Genomic DNA, 25,906 nt, shown 5'->3' on the forward strand with positions numbered 1-25,906 from the left:
ACGAGGATGTCATGAACAGAGCAAGCACAAAAAGAGAAATAATGTATGTGATCACAAAAAGGCAACGTAACTTCATTGGACATGTGATTAGGAAAGAAGAGTTAGAATGCACGGTAATTATAGGAAAGACCGAAGGGAAGAAAGCAAGAGGAAGGCAAAGACAAATGATGATGGAGACAGCAGCCAGAGAACTAGAAATGAATACTAATGAATTGATCCAGACCCGAAACAACAGTGTGTGGGCCATGGCAGTCAAAGCTCAAACTGGGCACGGCACTTGATGATGATGCTGACCATCAGCTCTATTTTTTATCGTCTCCTGGACCACAGCTTTCCAGAAACCTGTCCCTTGTTTAAGGAAGCTCTTGGATAATTGGGAAGGATTAGCAGATTAATTTGCAGCTTCTGCTGATCAAGACAACTGGTAGATTGACTATCAACAACTTTCAAGGTCCTGACTCAGTGAAGAGACAAATTCTCAAGCTAGCTCAGTGTATCCAGTATCGTCATTGTTTCCGTTTTCCAGCATTAATAGTTTTTAATATTCTTCCAATCACTGGCCAGTTGTGATACTCTACGTCAGTCTTCTTTCTCCACTCCTGATGCTGCCTGACCTGCTGGGCTTTCCTAGCAGCCACCTCCATTTCTGGATCTTGAATAGTTTCTCGCTCTCACGCTTGCTCTCTCTTCACATTAGTCACTATCAACAAGCTGTCAGCACCATCTTCTGCCATCTGTCTCCTCACCTCCACACGGACGCAGGCATTCCTCTTTTTCATTCCATCTCTCTTTTTGGACTTTCTTCTCCCAGTCCTGATGAAAGATCGTTCACCTGGAGGGTTAATTCTGATTTCCACTCCTTGGCAGAAGTTTCAAAAACTTAGTGAGTTAATCCAGTCAATTCAGCAAGTCCTAGATTTTTGAGTCAGATTGGCCTGCTTCATAAACTTGGCAAAAGCAGCCTCTGTGCTTATGCTGAGTTTCAACAAGCTGTTTGACCTTGCAATGGGAGAAACCCGATCTCTCTCCAAATTCTTTCTTGGCTGAAGCATTCTACAGCAACAATAATGGAAACTCGAACTGGTGCCCTTGTTACTCTTTAACCGAACTGACCCCCTTATTTGGCCCCATCACTACCGAAGAGACAATAAGGCCCCATCAGTATTTGCAACTGTTGTGACAGAGACAAGAAGCAGCAGAGATGGTCAGCTGGTCACAGAAGGAAGACAAACCTGGGCTCGAATACGTATGGCTCTCGCAATGTAGCAGCTTTTCATGCCTTTTTTCAGTGGTGCAAAAGGAGGTGTTTGTTTGTCTCCTATTTCAGAATCAGGTTTAATATCATCAGCATATGTCATGGAATTTGTTAACCTTGTGGTAGCAGTACAATGAAAACATGAGACATAAATATGGAGAACAAATAAAAACTGAGTTACATTAAGTACATATGTGTCTATTAAATCGTTAAGTTAAAATAAGTAGTGCAAAAACCAGAAATAAAAAAATAATGAGGTAGTGTTCATGGGTTCAATGTCCATTTAGAAACTGGATGGCAGAGGGGAAGAAGCTGTTCCTGAATCACTGAGTGTGTGCCTTCAGGCTCCTGTACCTCCTTCCTGATGGTAACAGTGAGAAGAGGGCATGCCCTGGGTAATGGATGCTGCCTTCCTAAGGCTCTGCTCCTTGAAGATGTCTTTGATAATACGGAGGCTGCTACCATGATGGAGCTGACTAACTTTACAAGTTTCTGCAACTTGCTTGGATCTTGCGCAGTAGCAACCCCCAACCCCATACCAGACGGTGATGCAGCCTGTCAGAATGCTCTCCATGGTACATCTACAGAAGTTCTCGAGTGTTTTAGTTGACAAATCAAATCTCCTCAAACTTCCCAATATCTGCTGTCTTGCCTTCTTTGTAGCTGCCTCAATACGTTGCACCCAGGTTGGGTTCTCAGAGATATTGATGCCCAGGAAACTGAAATTGCTTACTCTCCCTCCTTCTGACCCCGCTGTGAGGATTGGTTAGTGTTCCCTTGGTCTCCTCTTTTGGAAGTCTGCATGATTTGTTCCGAGTTTCACCAGTTTCTGGTATCCATGATAAAGTTCATTGTGCTTGGCACCCATAGATCCGAGCGATCCAGGGACCTCTCTATTGCGCAATGCAGTTTATACTGAATAGAGAGTAAACTAGAGTATAATACTACAATAGGAGAGGGATCAAATCTCTATCCTTTCTTTGTTTGACACATGCAGAGTGCTGAGACATCGAAGCAGTTGACAGTTACACAGCAAACTCAAGAGGAAGTGACCCGTACGAAACAAGAGCTTGAATTTGCCATAGAGGAAGCCAAAAGGGAAGCGGAGATGAAGGTAAGACTGAGTGGTAAACACCTGGCATCCTGCTCTGACTTGGCATCTGCCGCTGTGTCAATGGCCTTAAGTGTCGGAATATGGGTGCACTCTAGTTATGCAGTCAGTAATGGCCATTTTCTTTGAGCTAGAGGGGATTTTGCTATTTGGTTGATGTCCAGGTAAATGTATTGAGATCTTAATATCAGAGAGCTGTGGCTATTGTAGACCTGTTGCCACCAGACGTCCATCCTGCAGTGTAATTCCAGTTTTCACTCTAAACCGACAAACTTGTTAATATTTAAGCTGGTAAATAAACAGAACTCTAATTTAAAAAAAGTCTATTTATAGTGATTAGATTTTACTGATTTCCCCAATGTGAAGACACAAACAGCTTCTCCATAGCAACTACCAATACAGCGATGGCTTTAAAAGTTCTCTGACTGACCATTCCAAGTCGCAAGTGACTACCACATATGTACAGTTGCCAAGTTTTTGTCCAGTTGGGGACTGCCCAGCTCCTGTAGTTACGTAGGGTTCGGGATGTAAAGTACTGTAGCAACGAGCTTTAATGTACGTTTGGCTGATACACAAATTTGTGCAGGTTCTGTCTGAGTAACGAGTGCATGTGGTTCAGACGACAAAAAACAGGATGAAATCCTATTTCTAGACAAGAGTTTGTCTCCCTTTATTTGTTTAATATTGAACCTTGACAACTTGCTCTTGGTAGATATGGATTTCTTTTGCTAAAACATTGTGATCAGAACTTGGTAGTCCATGTTGATTGGTAAGTAAGACAGCACCGGATCTTCCCATTAGCTTGTCTGGAATTTGCACACGGCGCACAGTTGCAATAAGTCACTTGAAGCAATGGATGACGTACAAGGTCCTTTGAAGCTTTTGCTGAAGGATCTAATGGGATTTGAGAGAGGTTTTAAGTTCCTCTGATGTGAAGTTGGAACTGGATGCAGTGTATGGCCTTGTCTCTAATGGAGTGGAAGTCGTGAATGAAAAGTGCATGAGGTTTTGTTGCTTGTACGTGCATCTCTGAAAGATGAGAACATAATTTAACAGAGATAGTTAGGCAATAAATTTCACTAATTTTTCCTTCTCCCTCCCCTTTTATTCTATTCCCCACTCTGGCAGTTTACCTCTTCTCACCTGCCTAACTCTCCCCCCCAAGGCCCCCTCCTCCTTATCTTTCTCCTGCTGTCCACTCTCCTGTCCCACCAGATTCCTTCCCCACCCACCTGACCACCTATCACCTCATTCCCCTCTCCTTTTCAGTCTTCCCCCTTCCTTTGCAGTCCTGAAGAAAGAGCTGGGCCTGAAGCATTGACTGTTTATTCACTGCCATAGAAGCTGCCTGACCTGCTGAGTTCCTCCAGCATTTTGTGTGTGTTCCACTAAATAGGGATGTTGTCAATCTCTGAGAATTGAAAGATTTGATTATTTTGAGCCCATAACAGTGAAGTTAATTCTCAAACCACCAAACCAAAAAATAAAGCTGGCATACTTTTTAAATGATGCAACTTGCATATCAACATTTGTGGGATCTGTTGCAAGGATTACTCATTTAATGGGGTTACCTGTTGATCTGCCCAGTGATGGAATGGTGATGACTTGTTAACTTTTAGCCTGGAGGCTTTGTGGAAGTTTTTTCCTAGGTGGCGACTGGCATAACTCTAGAAAGGAATGTAGTCTGAATATGAATTATCTGGGAGTCCTGCTGAATCACAATCAGGTTTAATATCAACATTAAATAGTTAAACTAAGTAAGCAATGCAAAAATAGAAATAGGAAAATACTGAGGTGGCGTTCATGGGTTCAATGCCCGTTCAGAAAGTGGATGGTAGAGGAGAGGAAGCTGTTCCTAAATCATTGAGTGTGGGCCTTCCGGCTCCTGTACCTCCTTCCTCATGGAAGCAATGAGAATGAGGCAAACTCGAGGAAATCTGCAGATGCTGGAAATTCAAGCAACATACACAAAATGCTGGTGGAACGCAGCAGGTCAGGCACCATCTATAGGAAGAAACACTGTCGACGTTTCGGGCCGAGACCCTTTGTCAGGACTAACTGAAAGGAAAGATAGTAAGAGATTTGAAAGTAGGAGGGAGAGGGGAAAATGTGAAATGATATGAGAAGACTGGAGGGGGTGGGATGAAGCTGAGAGCTGGAAAGGTGATTGGCAAAAGGGATGAAGAGCTAGAGAAGGGAAAGGATCATGGGACGGGAGGCCTAGGGAGAAAGGGTTGGGGGGAGCACCAGAGGGAGATGGAGAACAGGCAGAGTGATGGGCAGAAAGAAAGAAAACAAAAGGAGGAGGGGAGAAAGCTAAATATATCAGGGATGGAGTAAGAAGGGGATTGGGGCATTAACGGAAGTTAGAGAAGTCAATGTTCATGCCATCAGGTTGGAGGCTACCCAGACGGAATATAAGGTGTTGTTCCTCCAGCCTGAATGTGGCTTCATCTTGACAGTAGAGGAGGCCATGAATAGACATATCAGAATGGGAATGGGACGTGGAATTAAAATGTGTGGCCACTGGGAGATCCTGCTTTTTCTGGTGGACCGAGCACAGGTGTTCAGCGAAACAGTCTCCCAGTCTGTGTCGGGTCTCACCAATATATAAAAGGCCACACCGGGAGCACCGGACGCAGTATACCACACCAGCCGACTCACAGGTGAAGTGTCGCCTCACCTGGAAGGACTGTCTGGGGCCCTGAATGGTGGTGAGGGAGGAAGTGTAAGGGCAGGTGTAGCACTTGTTCCGCTTGCAAGGATAAGTGCCAGGAGGGAGATCGGTGGGAAGGAATGGGGGGGATGAATGGACAAGGGAGTCGCATAGGGAGTGATCCCTGTGGAAAGCAGAAAGAGGGGGGAGGGAAAAATGTGCTTGGTGGTGGGATCCCATTGGAGGTGTGGAAGTTATGGAGAATTATACATTGGACCCGGAGGCTGGTGGGGTGGTAGGTGAAGACAAGGGGAACCCTATCCCGAGTGGGGTGGTGGGCAGATGGGGTGAGGGCAGATGTGCGGGAAATGGGAGAGATGTGTTTGAGAGCAGAGTTGATGGTGGACAAAGGGAAGCCCCTTTGTTTAAAAAAGGAAGACATCTCCTTCGTCCTGGAATGAAAAGCCTCATCCTGAGAGCAGATACGGCGGAGACGGAGGAATTGTGAGAAGGGGATAGCATTTTTGCAAGCGACAGGGTGGGAAGAGGAATAGTCCAGGTAGCTGTGAGTCTGTAGGCTTATAGTAGATATCAGTAGATAAGCCGTCTCCAAAGATGGAGACAGAAAGATCAAGAAAGGGGAGGGAGGTGTCGGAAATGGACCAGGTAAATTTGAGGGCAGGGTGAAAGTTGGAGGCAAAGTTAATGAAGTTAACGAGCTCAGCATATGTGCAGGAGGCAGCACCAATGCAGTTGTTGATGTAGCGAAGGAAAAGAGGGCAACAGATACCTGTATAGACTTGGAAAATGGACTGTTCCACAAAGCCAACAAAAAGGCAGGCATAACTGGGACCCATACGGGTGCCCATGGCTACACCTTTGGCTTGGAGGAAGTGGGAGGAGCCAAAGGAGAAATTATTGAGAGTAAGAACTAATTCCGCTAGACGGAGGAGAGTGGTGGTAGAGGGGAATTGGTTAGGTCTGGAGTCCAAAAGAAGCGGAGAGCTTTGAGACCTTCCTGGTGGGGGATGGAGGTTATATAGGGACTGGAGGTCCATGATGAAAAAAAGGCGGTGGGGGCCAGGGAACTTAAAATCATTGAAAAATACCTGGGTGATGGGGGTCCTTTGATGATGGATGCTGCCTTTTTGAAGCTACTGTAGTGGAAGAGAACATTTATGAAATTTCAAGGCTTTAATGATTAAACAAAGCAATCACAGCAGTAGATTAAGATCTATATAGATTCCGTTGAAGGTCTTAACCTTTAATTCACTTTTGGGACAATTTTCTGGAGTCTCTTGAAATCAATTCCTTCATAATGTGATAAAGATGCCACAGCCTTCTACAAACCGATCAATAGCCATTAACGCTGCTTGCTGATGGATGACAGGGATTATGAAAGGCTTTGAGCTAGCCATCTTGTCAAGATTTTAATTCAAATCGGAGGACACTGAAATTATTCTGCCTTTTTTTAAAATCAGTTAACAACCCAGGCCAAGGATGACCCAGAGATGATGATGGTCAAGGTGACGTCATGTCGTACATCTTCTGGTTGCGTGCCATTTTAACTCTCCTTCCCATTCCCACATTGACTTGTCTGCCCTCCATCTTCTCCTTAGCCAAACACAAACTGGAAGAGCAGTACCTTATGTTCTGCTTGAGGTTCTCCTGGGATTTTCACACACAACAGTCTCTAGAGTCACAGAACACGACGACACAAAAACAGGCCCTTTGGCCCATTTAGTCCATGCCAAACTATTAATCTGCCTGGTCCCATGGAATTGCACCTGGACCACAGTCCTCCACACCCATCCATGTACCTGTCCAAATTTCTCTTGGAAGTTGGAATTGAATCTGTGTCCACCCCTAGCGCTGGCAGCTCGATCCACCCTCTGAGTGGAGAGGCTCCTCCTCATGTTCACTTTAAGCATTTTACCTCTCACCCTTAACTCATGACCTCTAGTTTGAATCCCATCCAACCTCAGTGAAGAAAAGCCTGCTTGCATTTACCGTGTCTATGCCTCTCATAATTTTCCATACCTCTATCAAATCTCCCCTCATTCTTGTATGCTCCAGGGAATAATGTCCCAAGCTACTCCACCTTTCCCAGTACCTCAGGTCCTCAAGTCCCAGCAGCATCCTTGTCAGTTTTCTCTGGACTCTTTCAATCTTATTCATATATTTTCTGTATGTAGGAGACCGAAACTCCACACAATATCCAATTGGACCTCCCAGACATCTTCCACTTCAACATAACATACCAACTCCTGTATTCAGTACTTTGATCTGTGAAGGCCAATATGCCAAAAATCTTTTCTTTACAACCCTATCTACCTGTGATGCACTTTCAAGGAATTATGAATCTGATTTCCAGATCCCCTTGTTCGACTACACTCACCTGTGGCTGGGGATGTTTAAAATATCTCTGCTAGGGTCCCTGCAGTTTCTGCACTTGCCTCCCACAGGGTCTGAGGGACCACCTTGTCAGGCCCTGGGGATTTATCCACCCTAACTTGCCTGAAGACAGCAAACAGCTCCTCCTCTGTGATCTCTAATGGGATCTGCTGCTTGGCCTTGATTAAATGCAAAACGTCCATTTAAGATCTTCCCCATCTCTTTTGGCACGATGCATAGACAACCACTCTGATCTTTCAGAGGGCCAATTTTGTCCCCTTGCTATCATTTTGCTCTTAGTAAATCCGTGGATGCCCGCAATGGCATTATGTTTACTAGATGCAAAGTGCTCCCCTACACAAACTTCTGTCTCCTGCCCCGTCTCATTCCCTAACAGGAGATCTAGTATTGCACTCTCTCTAGTTGGGACCTGTATGTATTCATTAAGAAAATTTTACTGAATCCATTTCACAAGCTCTAACCCTTCCAGCCCTTTTACCATATAGGAGTCCCAATCAGTATTTGTAAAGTTAAAAACACCTTTTATCACATCCTTATGTATTTTTGCAACAGTGATCTCTCTGCAGATTTGCTCCTCTAAATGCCATGGACTGGTGGTGGTCTATAATATAATCACATTAATGTGGTCACCCCTTTCTTATTCCTCAGTTTCATTCATATAGACAACGTCTGTAGACAACCTCTCCAGCTTGTCCTGTCTGAGCACTACCATGGCAGTTTCCCTGACTAGTAATTCCACCCCTCCCTCTTTAATAACTCCTCCTCTATCACGTCTAAGACACCAGAACCTTAGAACTTTGTGCTGCCGGTAGAGCTTACAGAGAATAGTACGAGAAACAAAAAACATCCAGTAAGCGGAGGTTCTACGGGTGAAGATGTCTTGTTCCTGAAAGAGGTCCGAGGAAAATGGCCGGACTGGTTCCAGTTGTCAGCAGCGTGATAGTAACTCGGAAAGTCACAAGTTACAACAGTGGTGTGCGGAAGAGCATTTCTGAACGCACAACGCATTGAACCTTGGAAGTGGATGGGCTACAGCAGCAGATGATCACATAAAGCAGAAGGCCACTTTACTGGACCACTCCTTACCTGAGAAGGTGGCCTCTGAGTGTAAAATACTGATGACTATAAACTTGGGTGGGGTTTGAGAGATTCAGTGGAAAAAAAGAGGAGCAGGGAATTCAGGGCTCGCCAACCTGGCGTCCATTGATCCCTTATTTAATGGTATTGGCCCATGGCATATCATAGGTTGGGAAACCCTGCTGTAGGTCCTTGGTTCAAGGTAGCTGATGGCCCAGTGGCCAACAGCCAAGCAAATAAATAGTAATTAACAAGTTTGGATAGAGGGAGAGCAGATCTTCGTGGTTGGGCTGGAGGAGGCTAGAACTGGAGAATAATGAGGCCAGGAGAGACTTTCAAATCAAGAATAATGACTGAGTGGTATTGTTTAGCCAGGAGTCATTATAGGCCAGTGAGCCAAGGGACATTGATCGAATTGTGAGTTAGCACTGTTTTGGATGATCTCTGATTCCTAAGGGCAGTATAGGAGGCTGTCCACATATGATTTAGCAGTCTTGCCTTGAAACAACAGAGATTTTTATTTATTTGTTTGACGTACAATACTCAATCAGCTTTTCTGGCCTTTCGAGTCAGTTACGCACCCAGCAAACCCCCGATTTAATCTTAGCCTTATCACAGGGCAATTTACAACAACCAATTAACCCACAAACCAGTACGTCTTTGGAGTGCAGGAGGGAACTGGAGAGCCCGGAGGAAACCCACGTGGTCACGGGGAGAACGTACAAACTCCTCCCAGGCTGTGGTGGGTGTTGAACCTGGGTCACTGGTACTGTAAAGCATTGTGCTAACCACTACGGTACTGTGCCGCCCTGAGGAAAAGTGTTCAGTAAAAGAACTAAGGATTGACCGTGCCAGGTAATGTTATATAGATGAAAATAATTTTAAAGATGGCCCTGGTATACAGTCTGGCCCCATAAGAATTTTCAAACATGCTAAGATTGTAAGATCGCTAGTTCAGTACCTGCCATTGCTAGGGCGAGAGATGATGTTCAGGACCAGGGAGTGGAGTTTGTGATGGGATTAGAAGGTTTGGTTTTCCCAATACCTAGAGTAAAATTCCTTTCAGTCTGACAAGTAAGTGATTGGAGGAATTGAGAGAGTGGTGACAAGGTGGAGTTCAGCGTTGACCTTTATAAAGCTAATCTTTTTTTCTCTTCTTAGATTTCCGGCTTCTGGAACTTTATGCTTTTTCATTTATTGAGTCAGTCTGCACTTTGGGGGGGTGGGGGGTTGCAGGTGAGAAACAGGAGTGAAGCACGGCCTAGGTCGTTGGGAAACACCAGCAGCGGGTGTGTGGGGGCAAGTGACTCTTTGCCTACAAGGGGATAGGAAAGAATGATAGCAGCCAGTGAGTTTCTACCCTGTTAGATGGTGCTTGAGGGGAATGATGTGATCCACTATTGTGATGGAAAATAACTGGTTCTTTGAGTCTCAACAGTAGAGGCCTGGACACACACAGTTTTAATAAGGAATTTATTTACAAGGGGAAATTGGGTCAACACAAGCAACTACGATACACAGGAAGCGGTGTGGGGACAGGGTACAGTTACACAAACAAAGAACAAGGGAAAAGCACTATGACAGCTGTCCCCCTTGACCTTGGATAGCTGAGGCTCCCTTACCAGGACAAACGATAGACCTTCCCAAACATAAATCAATGAACTTGCCTCCAATGTGGTGGTCTGCAAGAGAGGGCTAGCCAAGGCCAAGTCTCACCTTTTAAAGCATGGGGCTGGGTGAGATAATCCAATTAAGGTGACCAATAATTTAGGTGTGCATTAGGGAGGGATCAAATGTTGATTGGCATGTGGTGTGTCCTCCGACCAGCCAGGTGGCAGTGCATCTGTCACGTGGGCGGTATCTCTGGATACATCCACTGTGTCAAAAGCTGAGCTGATTGAGGCAGAATGTGAGGGTGAATTATGTTTCAGTCACTGGGGATTCAAATATACAAGTCTCATCTATCTGTCTCATCTATAAATACATGTGAACAAATTCTGCTGAATGGTACATTCCTCAGCTTCACTGTTATAAAGTTTTTCAAACTAATTTGTGAATTAATCTAATTGTTACAAGATGGCATTTATTTTGTCATTTTATGAAAATTCTTTGTAAATAGTGTAACTGTAGATATAAATTATATTGTGAATATAATGTTATTATACTGTGCTAATATATATACATAATTAAAATATCTATTAGCACTATATATAAAAGAAAATATTCTTTGATTTCTTTTCCTTATATGTCTGATTGAATTAGCTAGATCACTTCCTCCCATGGTCAAGGTCAATACGTACTAGGGCGCCCCCTAGAGCTGAGATGCAGCAAAAGAATTCCATGGACTGATTTTCAAATACACAACCTCACTGAGCGGATATTTAATTTCATTGATGCATTTAACCAAATTTTATTAAATGACCCAAAATCTAACTTTTCCATAATAGATTTTATATCTTAAAATATATTTCCAAATGCTTTCAAGGTGGTGAAAATTCACTAAATCTGAGAAATTGCTTCTATTTACATAATTGCTAATGCAAGTTGCAAACGACTCATGGGGTTGGAGGAATGTGTGAAATCAGGTTTGATATGATTCGCTACTGAAACAGGAGACTGCAGCCCTGTGTAGTGAATGGAGTTCCAAGTTTAGCTATGCTTATTAGATGAAGTTGACATATGGATAAAGTAACTGAAGCATTATTTTCCAGCTGATGAAAACTTATGAGAGAACTAAAGTTAGCAGGGATGGTTCATCTGGCTATTTATTTAGTAGCCAAGTTCTCACACCAAGTTGATGTAATGCCTCTCCTTTTTATAGACGCCTCTGTCACTACCAGCGATTGTCTCGGCAGTTTTCATTTTCTCACAATTTTTTTCTTCAATATGAAGAGTAATTAAATAATGCCATTGGAAAAAAATACCTAACTCTGTTTAGCACAACGCTTGACAGTACAGGTGACCAGGGTTCAGTTCCCGCTGCTGCCTGTAGGGAATTTGTACATTCTCCCCGTGAGTGCGTGGGTTTCCTCCCACAGTCCAAAGACCTACCGGCTGGTAGGTTAATTGGTCATTGTAAATTGTCCCGTGATTAGGCTAGGGTTAAATTGGGGGATTGTTGGGTGGAGTGGCTTGGAAGGGCCGATTGCACACTGTATCTCACTAAATAAATGAAAATATTATATAGTTGAAGTAAATAACATATAACCATATAACAATCACAGCATGGAAACAGGCCATCTCGGCCCTCCTAGTCCATGCCGAACTCTTAATCTCACCTAGTCCCACCTACCCGCACTCAGCCCATAACCCTTCACTCCTTTCCCGTCCATATACCTATCCAATTTTACCTTAAATGACACAACTGAACTGGCCTCTACTACTTCTACAGGAAGCTCATTCCACACAGCTATCACTCTCTGAGTAAAGAAATACCCCCTCGTGTTTCCCTTAAACTTCTGCCCCCTAACTCTCAAATCATGTCCTCTCATTTGAATCTCCCCTACTCTCAATGGAAACAGCCTATTCACGTCAACTCTATCTATCCCTCTCAAAATTTTAAATACCTTGATCAAATCCCCCCTCAACCTTCTACGCTCCAATGAATAGAGACCTAACTTGTTCAACCTTTCTCTGTAACTTAAGTGCTGAAACCCAGGTAACATCCTAGTAAATCGTCTCTGCACTCTCTCTAATTTATTGATATCTTTCCTATAATTCGGTGACCAGAACTGCACACAATATTCCAAATTTGGCCTTACCAATGCCTTGTACAATTTTAACATTACATCCCAACTTCTGTACTCAGTGCTTTGACTTATAAAGGCCAGTGTTCCAAAAGCCTTCTTCACCACCCTATCTACATGAGACTCCACCTTCAGGGAACTATGCACTGTTATTCCTAGATCTCTTTGTTCTAGATTCTCTCTGCCCTACCATTTACCCTGTATGTTCTATTTGGATTATTCCTGCCAAAATGTAGAACCTCACACTTCTCAGCATTAAACTCCATCTGCCAACGTTCAGCCCATTCTTCTAACCGGCATAAATCTCCCTGCAAGCTTTGAAAACCCACCTCATTATCCACAACACCTCCTACCTTAGTATCATCGGCATACTTACTAATCCAATTTACCACCCCATCATCCAGATCATTTATGTATATTACAAACAACATTGGGCCCAAAACAGATCCCTGAGGCACCCCGCTAGTCACCGGCCTCCATCCCGATAAACAATTATCCACCACTACTCTCTGGCATCTCCCATCTAGCCACTGTTGAATCCATTTTATTACTCCAGCATTAATACCTAACGACTGAACCTTCTTAATTAACCTTCCATGTGGAACTTTGTCAAAGGCTTTGCTGAAGTCCATATAGACTACATCCACTGCCTTACCCTCGTCAACATTCCTCGTAACTTCTTCAAAAAATTCAATAAGGTTTGTCAAACATGACCTTCCACGCACAAATCCATGCTGGCTACTCCTAATCAGATCCTGTCTATCCAGATAATTATTAATACTATCTCTAAGAATACTTTCCATTAATTTACTCACCACTGATGTCAAACTGACAGGTCTATAATTGCTAGGCTTACTTCTAGAACCCTTTTTAAACAATGGAACCACATGAGCAATACGCCAATCCTCCGGCACAATCCCCGTTTCTAATGACATCTTAAAGATCTCTGTCAGAGCTCCTGCTATTTCTACACGAACTTCCCTCAAAGTCCTGGGGAATATCCTGTTAGGATCCGGAGATTTATCCCCTTTTAAATTTCTTAAAAGCGCCAGTACTTCCACCTCTTTAATTGTCATAGGTTCCATAACTTCCTTACTTGTTTCCCACACCTTACACAATTCAATATCCTTCTCCTTAGTGAATACTGAAGAGAAGAAATCGTTCAAAATCTCTCCCATCTCCCTTGGCTCCACACATAGCTGACCACTCTGATTCTCTAAGGGGCCAATTTTATCCCTCACTATCCTCTTGCTTTTAATATAACTGTAGAAACCTTTCGGAATTACTTTCACCTTATTTGCCAAACCAACCTCGTATCTTCTTTTAGCTTTTCTAATCTCTTTCTTAAGATTCCTTTTACATTCTTTATATTCCTCGAGCAATTCCTTTACTCCATGCTGCCTATATCTATTGTAGACATCCCTCTTTTTCCGAACCAAATTTCTAATATCCCTTGAAAACCATGTTGCTTTCAAACCTTTAACCTTTCCTTTCAACCTAACAGGAACATAAAGATTCTGTATCCTCATAATTTCACCCTTAAATGACCTCCATTTCTCTATTACATCCTTCCCATAAAACAACTTGACCCAATCCACTCTCTCTAAATCCCTTCGCATCTCCTCAAAGTTAGACTTTCTCCAATCAAAAATCTCAACTCTAGGTCCTGTCCTGCCCTTCTCCATAATTATATTGAAGCTAATGCTATTGTGATTACAAGTGCTCCCCAACACATACATCTGTCAGCTGACCTATCGCATTCCCTAACAGGAGATCCAACATTGCCCCATCTCTAGTCGGTACTTCTGTGTATTGTTGCAAAAAACTACCCTGCACACATTTCACAAACTCTAAACCATCCAGCCCTTTTACAGAATGAGCTTCCCAGTCTATGTGTGGAAAATTAAAATCTCCCACAATCACCACCTTGTGTTTACTACAAATATCTGCTATCTCCTTACACATTTGCTCTTCCAACTCACGCTCCCCATTAGGTGGCCTATAATACACTCCTATCAGTGTTACTACACCTTTCCCATTCCTGAATTCCACCCAAATAGCCTCCCTAGAGGAGCTCTCTAATCTATCCTTCCAAACCACCGCCATAAGATTTTCTTGGACAAGCAATGCAACACCTCCTCCTCTGGCCCCTCCTACACTATCACATCTGAAGCAACTAAATCCAGGAATATTTATTTGCCAATCACACCCTTCCTGCAACCATGTTTCACTAATAGCTACAACATCATAATTCCAGGTATCAATCCACGCTTTAAGCTCATCCACCTTTCTTACAATGCTCCTAGCATTAAAATAGATACATTTAAGATACTCTCCACCTCCTCCTCTCTTTCCATCCCTAACAATGCATTCAAATTTAATATCCTTTTCTTTCTTCTCCCCTACATCTTCGGGCTGAGCGCATCCCTTCTCCATCACCTGCCTTTCCTCCCTCACACACTGTCTATTTACTTGCTCTACTGGTGAACTAACCTCCTCTCCCATAGTTTCCTCAAATTGATTCCCTCAAAATGCTGAATAAATTTTATTTAAAAAACATCCTGCTGTATCTCTCATCAATGGTTGTTTTGGAATAATTTTCCACGAGGCACACAATCTGGAACAGGTAATTCTCGTGCGTTCGCCCCTATAATATGGAGATGGACTGATTAGCAGGTCGAGGACTAGTATTATTTTCATGGGCTCTTCCTGAATTCCTATGTCTGCCTGGCCTCTGAGGTCTGATTGTGCTTGTTATCGTCACTTGCAGCTGGAGGAGCAGAGCTTTACAATGGAGCAATTGAAAAGGGAACTGGAGGCAAGCAAGGAAGAGCTGGTGACCGTCCAGGGCTCATTGCGCATCACCGAGCAGGTACAGCGCAGAGGGAACGCGTGCTAATACACGGGTACAGCGCAGAGGGAACGTGTGCTAATACACGGGTACAGGGTAGAGGGGAACACGTGTGCTAATACACTGAGCAGGTACAGCGCAGAGGGAACGCGTGCTAATACACAGGTACAGCGCAGAGGGAACGTGTGCTAATACACGGGTACAGGGTAGAGGGGAACACGTGTGCTAATACACTGAGCAGGTACAGCGCAGAGGGAACGCGTGCTAATACACGGGTACAGCGCAGAGGGAACGCGTGCTAATACACGGGTACAGGGTAGAGGGGAACACGTGTGCTAATACACCGAGCAGGTACAGCGCAGAGGGAACGTGTGCTAATACACGGGTACAGCGCAGAGGGAACGCGTGCTAATACACGGGTACAGGGTAGAGGGGAACACGTGTGCTAATATACCGAGCAGGTACAGCGCAGAGGGAACGCGTGCTAATACACGGGTACAGGGTAGAGGGGAACACGTGTGCTAATACACCGAGCAGGTACAGCGCAGAGGGAACGCGTGCTAATACACGGGTACAGCGCAGAGGGAACACGTGATAATACACGGGTACAGGGTAGAGGGGAACACGTGTGCTAATACACCGAGCAGGTACAGCACAGAGGGAATGTGTGCTAATACACGGGTACAGCGCAGAGGGGAACACGTGTGCTAATACACGGGTACAGGGTAGAGGGGAACACATGTGCTAATACACCGAGCAGGTACAGCGCAGAGGGAACGCGTGCTAATACACGGGTACAGGGTAGAGGGGAACACGTGTGCTAATACACCGAGCAGGTACAGCACAGAGGGAATGTGTGCTAATACACGGGTACAGGGTAGAGGGGAACACATGTGCTAATACACCGAGCAGGTACAGCGCAGAGGGAACGCGTGCTAATACACGGGTACAGCGCAGAGGGAACACGTGATAATACACGGGTACAGGGTAGAGGGGAACACGTGTGCTAATACACCGAGCAGGTACAGCACAGAGGGAACGTGTGCTAATACACGGGTACAGCGCAGAGGGGAACACGTGTGCTAATACACGGGTACAGGGTAGAGGGGAACACGTGTGCTAATACACCGAGCAGGTACAGCACAGAGGGAATGTGTGCTAATACACGGGTACAGGGTAGAGGGGAACACATGTGCTAATACACCGAGCAGGTACAGCGCAGAGGGAACGCGTGCTAATACACGGGTACAGGGTAGAGGGGAACACGTGTGCTAATACACCGAGCAGGTACAGCACAGAGGGAATGTGTGCTAATACACGGGTACAGGGTAGAGGGGAACACATGTGCTAATACACCGAGCAGGTACAGCGCAGAGGGAACGCGTGCTAATACACGGGTACAGCGCAGAGGGAACACGTGCTAATACACGGGTACAGGGTAGAGGGGAACACGTGTGCTAATACACCGAGCAGGTACAGCACAGAGGGAACGTGTGCTAATACACGGGTACAGCGCAGAGGGGAACACGTGTGCTAATACACGGGTACAGGGTAGAGGGGAACAAGTGTGCTAATACACGGGTACAGGGTAGAGGGGAACACGTGTGCTAATACACGGGTACAGGGTAGAGGGGAACAAGTGCGCTAATACACGGGTACAGGGTAGAGGGGAACACGTGTGCTAATACACGGGTACAGGGTAGAGGGGAACACGTGTGATAATACGGGTACAGGGTAGAGGGGAACACGTGTTCTAATACACGGGTACAGGGTAGAGGGGAACACGTGCTAATACACGGGTACAGGGTAGAGGGGAACACGTGTGCTAATACACGGGTACAGGGTAGAGGGGAACACGTGTGCTAATACACGGGTACAGGGTAGAGGGGAACACGTGTGCTAATACACGGGTACAGGGTAGAGGGGAACACGTGTGCTAATACATGGGTACAGGGTAGAGGGGAACACGTGTGCTAATACACGGGTACAGGGTAGAGGGGAACACGTGCTAATACACGGGTACAGGGTAGAGGGGAACACGTGTGCTAATACACGGGTACAGGGTAGAGGGGAACATGTGTGCTAATACACGGGTACAGGGTAGAGGGGAACACGTGTGCTAATACATGGGTACAGGGTAGAGGGGAACACGTGTGCTAATACACGGGTACGCGGTAGAAGGGAACACGTGTGCTAATGCACGGGTACAGGGTAGAGGGGAACACGTGTGTTAATACACCGGTACAGAGTAGGACTCATCTTCCTTCCATTTCCTTCCCCTTTTCTCTGGGATATGCCGACTCGTGACGAGGTACAGCTAAGAAGCTGTTGACAATTACGCTAGATGGCCACTCCTCAGACATAAATTTACATGAATGCATTTTCCACCCTGAAGCAGTGAATAGCAATCCTGGAGCTGTGATTAAAGTCATTTCCCACCTTCCCCCCCCCCGCAATCCCATTTCCAACTCGGGCACCAAGAACTGTTGTTTCCACAAAGACGGGCAGTTAGAAATATGCTTGAACCTTATTACTTGTCTTCACACTGGACAGTGTCACTTTTATATAATGAATATTTTCCTATGAATAGTTGGAGAGTTTATGGTTCAACAATAGCACAGGGGGAAGGTGTCCTGCTCCAACACACCCAGGTGACTAGCATCATTCACAAAAATAGTATTAAAATAGCCATCTTCAGGGTGGTGGTGAAAGAGAGAAGAGTGGGATAGCTCTTTGAAAGAACCAGCATGGACACACGGTCCTAAATGGCTTCATTCATGACGCTGGGGTTCGATACAAAGGGGACTTTGCTCTTGTCCGGACAGATTGGTCTAATTCTATATTCCAATAAATAGCTTTCCACCTTTCTGAACAGATCCTGACATTTCATTCAGTGATGTGCTTTGTCAGTCAGGGAGTACGAGCAGATCCCGGGATTTTATTCACTGATGCACTGGTGCTTGAATTACAGGCAGGCTCTGAGTTGAACACAAGACTGCAAGGCCTTGAGGCAGAGAAGGACAGCCTGAGGAAGACCGTGGCTGAGAAGGAGGCTGAAGCGTACTCGCTGAAGAACGCGATTCAGGAGAAGGAGACGGCCATGCGCACTGAGAAGGACAAAGCCTCGCGGGAGCTGGAGGAACTCCAGGGAAAGTTTATGGAGAAGGTCAGGGTCTTTAAATTATCACTCTGAGTTTTGGCTGCCTGCTTGGTGATTATAGAGTTCCTAGCTGTCACTCTGCAGTATTAGCTCTGTCACAGAATCAGAAGCTTTATAGGTTCAGTCGTCCCATGTGGGTGCAAATTCGAACCTGACTATGCAGGACTATGAGAAAGCTGCTCTGTCTGAGGTAAAATCTTTAGGTGAAGCTTCGAGCTGAGGCACGCCCTTCCCTCTCTGATAGACGTAACATCCCAGGGGCCAATTCAGAAAAGCGCAGGGATCCTGGCTATTTATCCACTAACCAACATTACTGAATTCCCTTTAACCTTACCATTGCTATTTGTAGTTTCAATGCATTACAACACTATAGCACCATTTGTGATAGGAAGTGCAAGTGTCTGTGGGAAGAGCAGACGTGTAAACATCTCAGACGGGTTCCACTGGAAGAACGGCCTTTAAAAGAGATGATGAAGCAGCTTTGTGGAAGACAGTGTACAGCAGAGGTTCCCAACTTGGGGTCCACAGACCCCTTGGTTAACGTTAGGGATTCGTGGCATAAAAACGGTTGGGAACTGCGGGTGTAGAGTGATATGGATGATGTGCTGATATGGTGACACAAAAGAGAGCTACTGAGAAAAATGGGAATTGTCGAGGTATTAAGACAGGAGAAGGAGGTTGAGAGGGATTATAAATCAGCCATGATAGAATGGCGGAGCGGACTTGATAGCCTGAATGGCCTAATTCTGCTCCTATGCCGTGTGGTCTAAGGCAGAGGGCAGGAAAACTGTATTTCCTTCCCTCCAGTAATTGCTGAGCATCAAACAGCTGTGTGACGTCGTTTGATTTGTATTTCAGACAAACCGAGAGCAGCAGCTTCAGCAGAAACTTCTGGACGAGCAGTTCCACATGGTCCAGGGCACTGTGAGGGAAGCTGAGAGCATCATTCAAGACGCTATTGCAAAACTCGATGATCCGCTGCACATCCGATGCACCAGTTCACCAGGTGGGGTCATGCCCTGGGGGCACACCATGCAAGAATGCAATATAATGATCTGAAGCAGCTTGTGATAAAAGTTGTTCAGGAATATACTTTACAAACTATGACAAGAATCATATCAAGAGGTGGTGCTGTGCTCTAACCGTGGGCACTCGATCAATAGTTGAATAGTTCCATTTACTATCAGAGAACGTATACAATATACAACCTGAAATTCTTGTTTTTCACACACATCCACGAAAACGGAAGCAGATCCCAAAGAATGAGTGACAGTAAAAACGATAGAACCCCAAAGTCCCCCCACTCCTCCCTCCCACGCACAAGCAGCAGCAAGCATTGACCTTCCCCCACTTACAACAGCAAAAAGCATCAGCACGTACCACCTACCAAGTAAGCAATAGCCAAGCCCCCAAGAGAGAGACTGTCATCTGCAGTATAGCAAGAACAATTCAACATACCACAGGCTCTCTCCCTCCCTAATAAAGGGGCAATGATTATGGCTCATTCCTCTTCCCAACACTTATAATGATACTCCTGCACCTTTATAAATGTTTCCATATTCTTCAAAGAACCAATTTCCACCTTTCCCTTTTTATCTTCTACCCCACCACATGCCACTCTAATTTTCCGGATTAACATTAAAGGTATATAATATAGTTCTGTCCTGCATTGGGTTACTGCCCCATATTCTAATAAGCAGCTTGTTGCCCAAGTAACAATTGAAGCGCGGTAGCGCACTGGCTATTGAAGGAAGCTTGCTCTCCACTTTGCAATTAGAAATCTGCTCTGGAGATGCATCGGGGATAACGTTGGGAGAAGCAGCTGTGCCTTCCTCTGTCGGCAATGTTTGCTGTCCGAGTTTACGGTCACTATCTGCAGGTACAGCAAAGTACAGCGTTAAACCCGCGTTGAGTGCCCTTCGGGATTTTGTGATAGCAATGTGCAGGCTGGTATTGTATGAAGGTGGGACTGCCCCAGGACATGTCTTGTTTGCACTTTAAAGGGAAGAAATTATTTTTCCGTCTCTTGTAGATTACCTTATCAACAGGGCAGAGGCAGCACTGGAGTCAGTGAACTTGATGCAGCAAGGACACTCCCGGTACACAAAGAACATGGCAGGTACTGTCACCTCCGTCTCAATCACACATGGCCACATTTTATTCAGTGGCTACTCTGAAAGCTGAGCTCACCTTTGATGTAAAGGTGAATTACTAACTCTTAAGTATTTTCCTCCTTCTCTGGGATTTTCCTATCAGCTTATGGTCTGTGTAAGTGCCGGTTTCCAACTGTTCATTGGTACTATTTGGTTTGCTTGAGCTTAAAATGCTATGAAAGGCTTGTGGAGACTACAAACTGTGCTATTATGTTGAACTTTGCCACGTGAAGATTCACAGGATGTTTATCCTATCATCATCATTATGTACCGTGTCGTGGGCAATCATGGTCCATGACTGTAATTGTTCTTGGCAAATTTTTCTACAGATGTGGCTTTGCCATTGCCTTCTTCTGGGCAGTGTCTTTACCGGACAGGTGGCCCCAGCCATTATCAGTACTCTTCAGAGCTTGTCTGCCTGGTGTCAGTGGTCCAGGATTTGTGATGTGCACCAGCTGCTCATCCACCACCTATCCCCATGGCTTCACATGACCCTGATCGGGGGGTTCTAAGCAGCTGCTATATACCTTACCCAAGGTGAACTGCAGGCCAGCAAGGGAAAGAGCACCTTACCTCTCCTTTGGTAGAGGAATCTCCACTCCCTACCACTTGCCCTATAGCAGTTTCTTACTCAGGTTGTAAAATCAAGTCACAGATTGTGTGACCTTGAACACTGACAATGTCAAGGCCAACTTTACAAAGGTCTTCAGCTGATGAATGTGCAGAGGGTTATTGGACTTGAGGTTCAGTTGCTTCTTACATCCATGGTTATTGGGACCTGTTGTAACATCACAGTTCACTGTGATGTGGAAACACTTAAGTGTGCAGATGTGAAATAATAAAGGCTTGTGAATGTGCTGTGCAGGGCACTTGTCAGTATCCGCAGGGCAGGGTGCAAATAGTTGGAGCCTGTCTAAAAGAATAGAGCAACAATCAGGGAAGATTTTAATCTGTAGATTAGAGAAGTCAGATGGATAATGAGGTCTCAGAATAGCACATGAGTTGCCTCTGCTTCCTGAGGTGACTGAGGTCCTTTGGAGTACGCAGGCCTTTCCTTCACATGTTCTCCTAGTCTGTTGTTGCCAGTACAATCTTCGATGCGGTGGTATGCTGGGGCAATGGCATCAGCAATGTCACTATCACCCTGCATTTGTGCTAAGCAAGTGGTTGGAGCTGTGGGCTGACAAGTTCTTATCCTGATGGACTTCATTCCTGGATTTTAGAGAAAGTAATGGATGAGATGATTTCAACTTTCCACAATTCCATGGATTTGAGGAAGGTTCAATTACATTGAAAAATATCAAATGCAGCTTCTATTTTTAAGAAGAATATAGGAGTTACATTTAACAACTTGTTATAAAGATGATGTTAGAAGGAGTTATTAAGGCCATTGTGGTGGGGCACTTAGAAAACTCCAAGAACTTAGAAAGCACTTAGGAAGTTAATCAGGCAAAGTCAAAAAGGAAATCAAGCTCCATTAAATTGGCTAGCATAACAAAGTAACATAATCTAGACAGATTTCTGAAACGTTTTTGTTTAGGTATTGCATCAAAAGTCGTTGCAGAGACTAAGAGCTAAAAGTGTGGGAGTTAACATGTGACTATGGATCTGATGTACCTGGTTAGTCAAGTCAATTGGGTCGTCTTCTACTGGCAAGATGTAATGAGTGTTAAGGATCTCTGCTGGGGCCTCAGTATTTGTATGAAAGGTACCAGAGTTAAAATTGCTATCTTTCTATTTTCTGAAAATTTAGCAAAGTAAATTGTGAAGATAACATAAGAAACAATGATTGGCCAATTGTAACTTAATGTGGAAAATTGGGAATCTTAGCAGGGGAAAAGAAACATGGTATTGAAATGATGAGTTTGCAGAACTTTGAGATGCTGAAAGATCTGAGTGTCCAGTGTACAATTTGTAAATGCAGGTGCTACAAGTAGTTATGAAGACTAACAAAAGACAACTGTCAAAAGAATTGAATACAAATGAAGGACATGTCTCATTTATATAGGGGATCGTTGAGACCAATTCTGGAGTATTCTATATTTAAGGCAGGGTCTTAATGCATTGCAACTGTTCAGGAAAAGATTATTGGACTGGAATGGGTAGGTTGTCTTATGAGGGAAAGTTGGACAAGCCTTTGATTAGGAGATGATTTAAAAATAAACACCTGCGGTGGGCTACACAGCCCATGATTCCTTTTGTAGGAGAATCTAGAACTTGGAGTCACAGATTAAAAACGAGTTCCACCTTCTAGACACTGATGAAAGTTTTTATCTTGAATGTCATTAGTGTTTAGGAAATTTCCACAAAGGGCAATGGTGGCAGAATTCTTGAACATTTGTAAGACAGGGGTAGAGTAGGTAGATATGTGATAGTCAAAGTGGCAAAAGGACAGATGGGAATACAGGGTTGATCATGATCTTACATGGATTGAGGGGCCAAGTGGCTTTCTCCACTCCTTGTTTGTGTGTTTAAATGAGTTAAGTCAGGATTAGCATGCCTTAGTGCCAAACTCAGTGACTTAGGAGCCTGAACTTATTAAGACCTCACTTGGTGTCATATCAGTATCAAAAAGACCTTAATTGGGGTTAATAAAATAGTTGTTAAAGATCATGTTGTGGGTGTTGAGGAGGCTCGTCTTAAGTGTTCTGCACAAAAATCCTTTAGAAAGTATTGTGAAAATCATTTTATAAGATGTGCATTTTGCCCTTAATTTGCTGATTCTCTTTATTCTGCGTGTTCAATGAATTATTTCCTTCAGTTTGACACTCTTCCATTGGTTCCCACAGATGCTAGCAGCCTCTTGCAGGCATTGACCAGGTTTGCACATTTGACTGCGGACACCATAGTAAATGGCGGCGCCACCTCACATCTGGCACCAACTGACCATGCTGACAGTGAGTATTGAGTGTTTCTGAAGACCCTGGAAAAGATGTTTAACTTAAACACTTAACAGCAGTCCCAGCATACCGTTCAGCATCAGAGCTTAGACTGCAGGCGAAATACGTAACATTTCCTGGGGTCTGTCTCGACGAAGCTCGGTAGGTGCTAGAGCTGCTTCTCTGAAGTTTAGTTGTACACTTGCTGCTGGACTGCAGATGCTGCAATCTGGAGCAACACACAAAGTGCTGCAGGAACTCTGAGAACCAGGCAGGCAGCATCTTTGGATGCTTTGAGTCCAGACGTAAGGTCTAGGCCTGAATTATCAACTCAAAGTTCAAATTAAATTTTTCAATCGAAGTACACATGTCACCATATTCAACCCTGAGATTCATTTTCCTGTGGGTCTGTAATGATGCAGCTCTACAAAACTCTAGTTAGGCCACACTTGGAGTACTGTGTCCAGTTCTGGTCGCCTCAGTGTAGGAAGGATGTGGAAGCATTGGAAAGGGTACAGAGGAGATTTACCAGGATGCTGCCTGGTTTAGAGAGAATGGATTATGATCAGAGATTAAGGGAGCTAGGGCTTTACTCTTTGGAGAGGAGGAGGATGAGAGGAGATGATAGAGGTGTATAAGATATTAAGAGGAATAGACAGAGTGGACAGCCAGCGCCTCTTCCCCAGGGCACCACTGTTCAATACAAGAGGACATGGCTTTAAGGTAAGGGGAGGGAAGTTCAAGGGGGATATTAGAGGAAGGTTTTTCACTCAGAGTGTGGTTGGTGCGTGGAATGCACTGCCTGAGTCAGTGGTGGAGGCAGATACACTAGTGAAGTTTAAGAGACTACTAGACAGGTATATGGAGGAATTTAAGGTGGGGGGTTATATGGGAGGCAGGGTTTGAGGGTCAGCACAACATTGTGTGCCGAAGGCCTCTAATGTACTGTACTATTCTATGTTCTATACTCACCAAATCTATAGAATAGTAACTATAACAGGATCAATGAAAGATCAACCAGAGTGCAGAAGACAACAAATTATGCAAATGCAAATATAAATAAATAGCAATAAATAATGAGAACATAAGATAAAGACTCCTTAAAGTGAGATCATTGATTGGTGGAAACTCATTTCCTTCCACTGATACTGCCTGATCTGCAGGGTTCTTCCAGCATTCTGTGTGTTACTAAGAATAGTACTGGTTTAATAATGAAGCATCAGTTCGCTAGAACTAGGATGTACAGGATGCAGTCACTGTGGGAATATTGTTCCAAAGTAATCACTTTCCAGGGGTCTTCCCTGGGGAACGTTGGAGCCTGTTAAAATGATTTTCAGGTTGTTTTCATAAAAATGTTTTTCCAACCCCACAGGACTAACAGACAGCTGCAGAGAGTGTGGGAAGGAGAGCCTATGCTATTTGGGTCACTTGAAGGATAAGCAGACAGTTGCGCATGCAGACCCTGTAGCTGTTCGGAGAGTGATTCAGAAAATCCTTGACCTTGGGCAGGTATGACTTTCAACTGACCAGGCACATTCTTAAGTGATCTTAGGAAAGCCCAAATCTGGATGTATGCGAACTCCCAAGAGATTTGATCATTTTCCACATGAAAAGCTGCAAAATTCAATTCATTGCACTGGGGATGCGGTATGAACTTTAAGGAGGAGCACTGATTTCTTTGCAAGGTGAAGATCCAGCTGTTCACTCAATGAAAGATCATTGATGCGTATCAAGGAGTTCCATTTTTACCATTCTGGAGGTGGGACTCTCTGACTCCATGAGTTGGCAGTGCCGAGTCCCTATGCTATTGATTGAAATTTGTAATTGCAGTGGGAATGTCAGCAGATAGTCTGGTACTCTGGCTGCTCCAGTGGTCAGGGAGGTCCATAAGGAACATACGACTTGGAGCAACAGCAGGACCACTGCCTCACCTTGATTCATCTGCCCTCCAGAGTTCCATTATATATTGTTCTCGCTCTATCTCACACACACAGACATGCAACTCTATCCAGGCGATTATGGAGCAGCTGGAAGCCTTCTGGATTCTGCTTTCAGCTTGCAAAACAGCAACTGAACCCTCTACCTTGGAAATAAATTAATATTCCTCCTTGAAATTTGTGCTAAATCCTCAGTAAACTGCTTCTGTTTTAAACTGGATTTGTCACTGAATCCCATTAGAGTTTAGACTGTAGAGCTCTTCAATCTGCGGAGGATTGTATGTATTGCTGCTTTTGAACCTGGTCAGAATCTGACTTGGGGTCAGTGCTTTACAAGAATAAAACATAAGTTTCAACAGTTCAGAAAGGAAAAACGGCTGGTTAACTGAATCCTGAAAGCCCTGGAAACATTGGAGCGACTTATAAAGTGTTGGAGGAACTCGGGATGTTAGGCAGCATATATGGAGGGAAGTAGTCGGTCAACGTTTCAGATCAAGACACTTCATGGGTCTTGGTCTGAAATGCCAAATGCTCATTTCCTTCCATTGATGACATCTCTCCTGCGGTGTTCCTGCAGCATTTCCATCCTCCGGCATCTCCAGCCCTAGAAATACTGCGGTTTTGTCCAGGAGGATAAATGCCAATTACAATTTATATCTGGACAAA

General features: G+C 44.4%; 1 protein-coding gene across 1 annotated transcript in view; it reads left to right on the forward strand.

Moving 5' to 3' along the window:
- LOC132404159 (huntingtin-interacting protein 1-related protein-like) overlaps nt 1-25,906 on the forward strand; it is a 133,151-nt gene that overhangs the window by 99,537 nt on the left and 7,708 nt on the right. Inside the window, exons 16-22 of the mRNA XM_059988228.1 lie at nt 2,253-2,369; nt 15,031-15,132; nt 18,083-18,277; nt 19,130-19,277; nt 20,304-20,390; nt 23,214-23,321; nt 24,676-24,812. Coding sequence (XP_059844211.1) covers nt 2,253-2,369; nt 15,031-15,132; nt 18,083-18,277; nt 19,130-19,277; nt 20,304-20,390; nt 23,214-23,321; nt 24,676-24,812 — 894 coding nt within the window. The remainder of the gene's footprint in view (nt 1-2,252; nt 2,370-15,030; nt 15,133-18,082; nt 18,278-19,129; nt 19,278-20,303; nt 20,391-23,213; nt 23,322-24,675; nt 24,813-25,906) is intronic.

The sequence above is a fragment of the Hypanus sabinus genome, chromosome 13 (assembly GCF_030144855.1).
Source record: "Hypanus sabinus isolate sHypSab1 chromosome 13, sHypSab1.hap1, whole genome shotgun sequence".
In the NCBI taxonomy this organism is placed as follows: domain Eukaryota; kingdom Metazoa; phylum Chordata; class Chondrichthyes; order Myliobatiformes; family Dasyatidae; genus Hypanus; species Hypanus sabinus.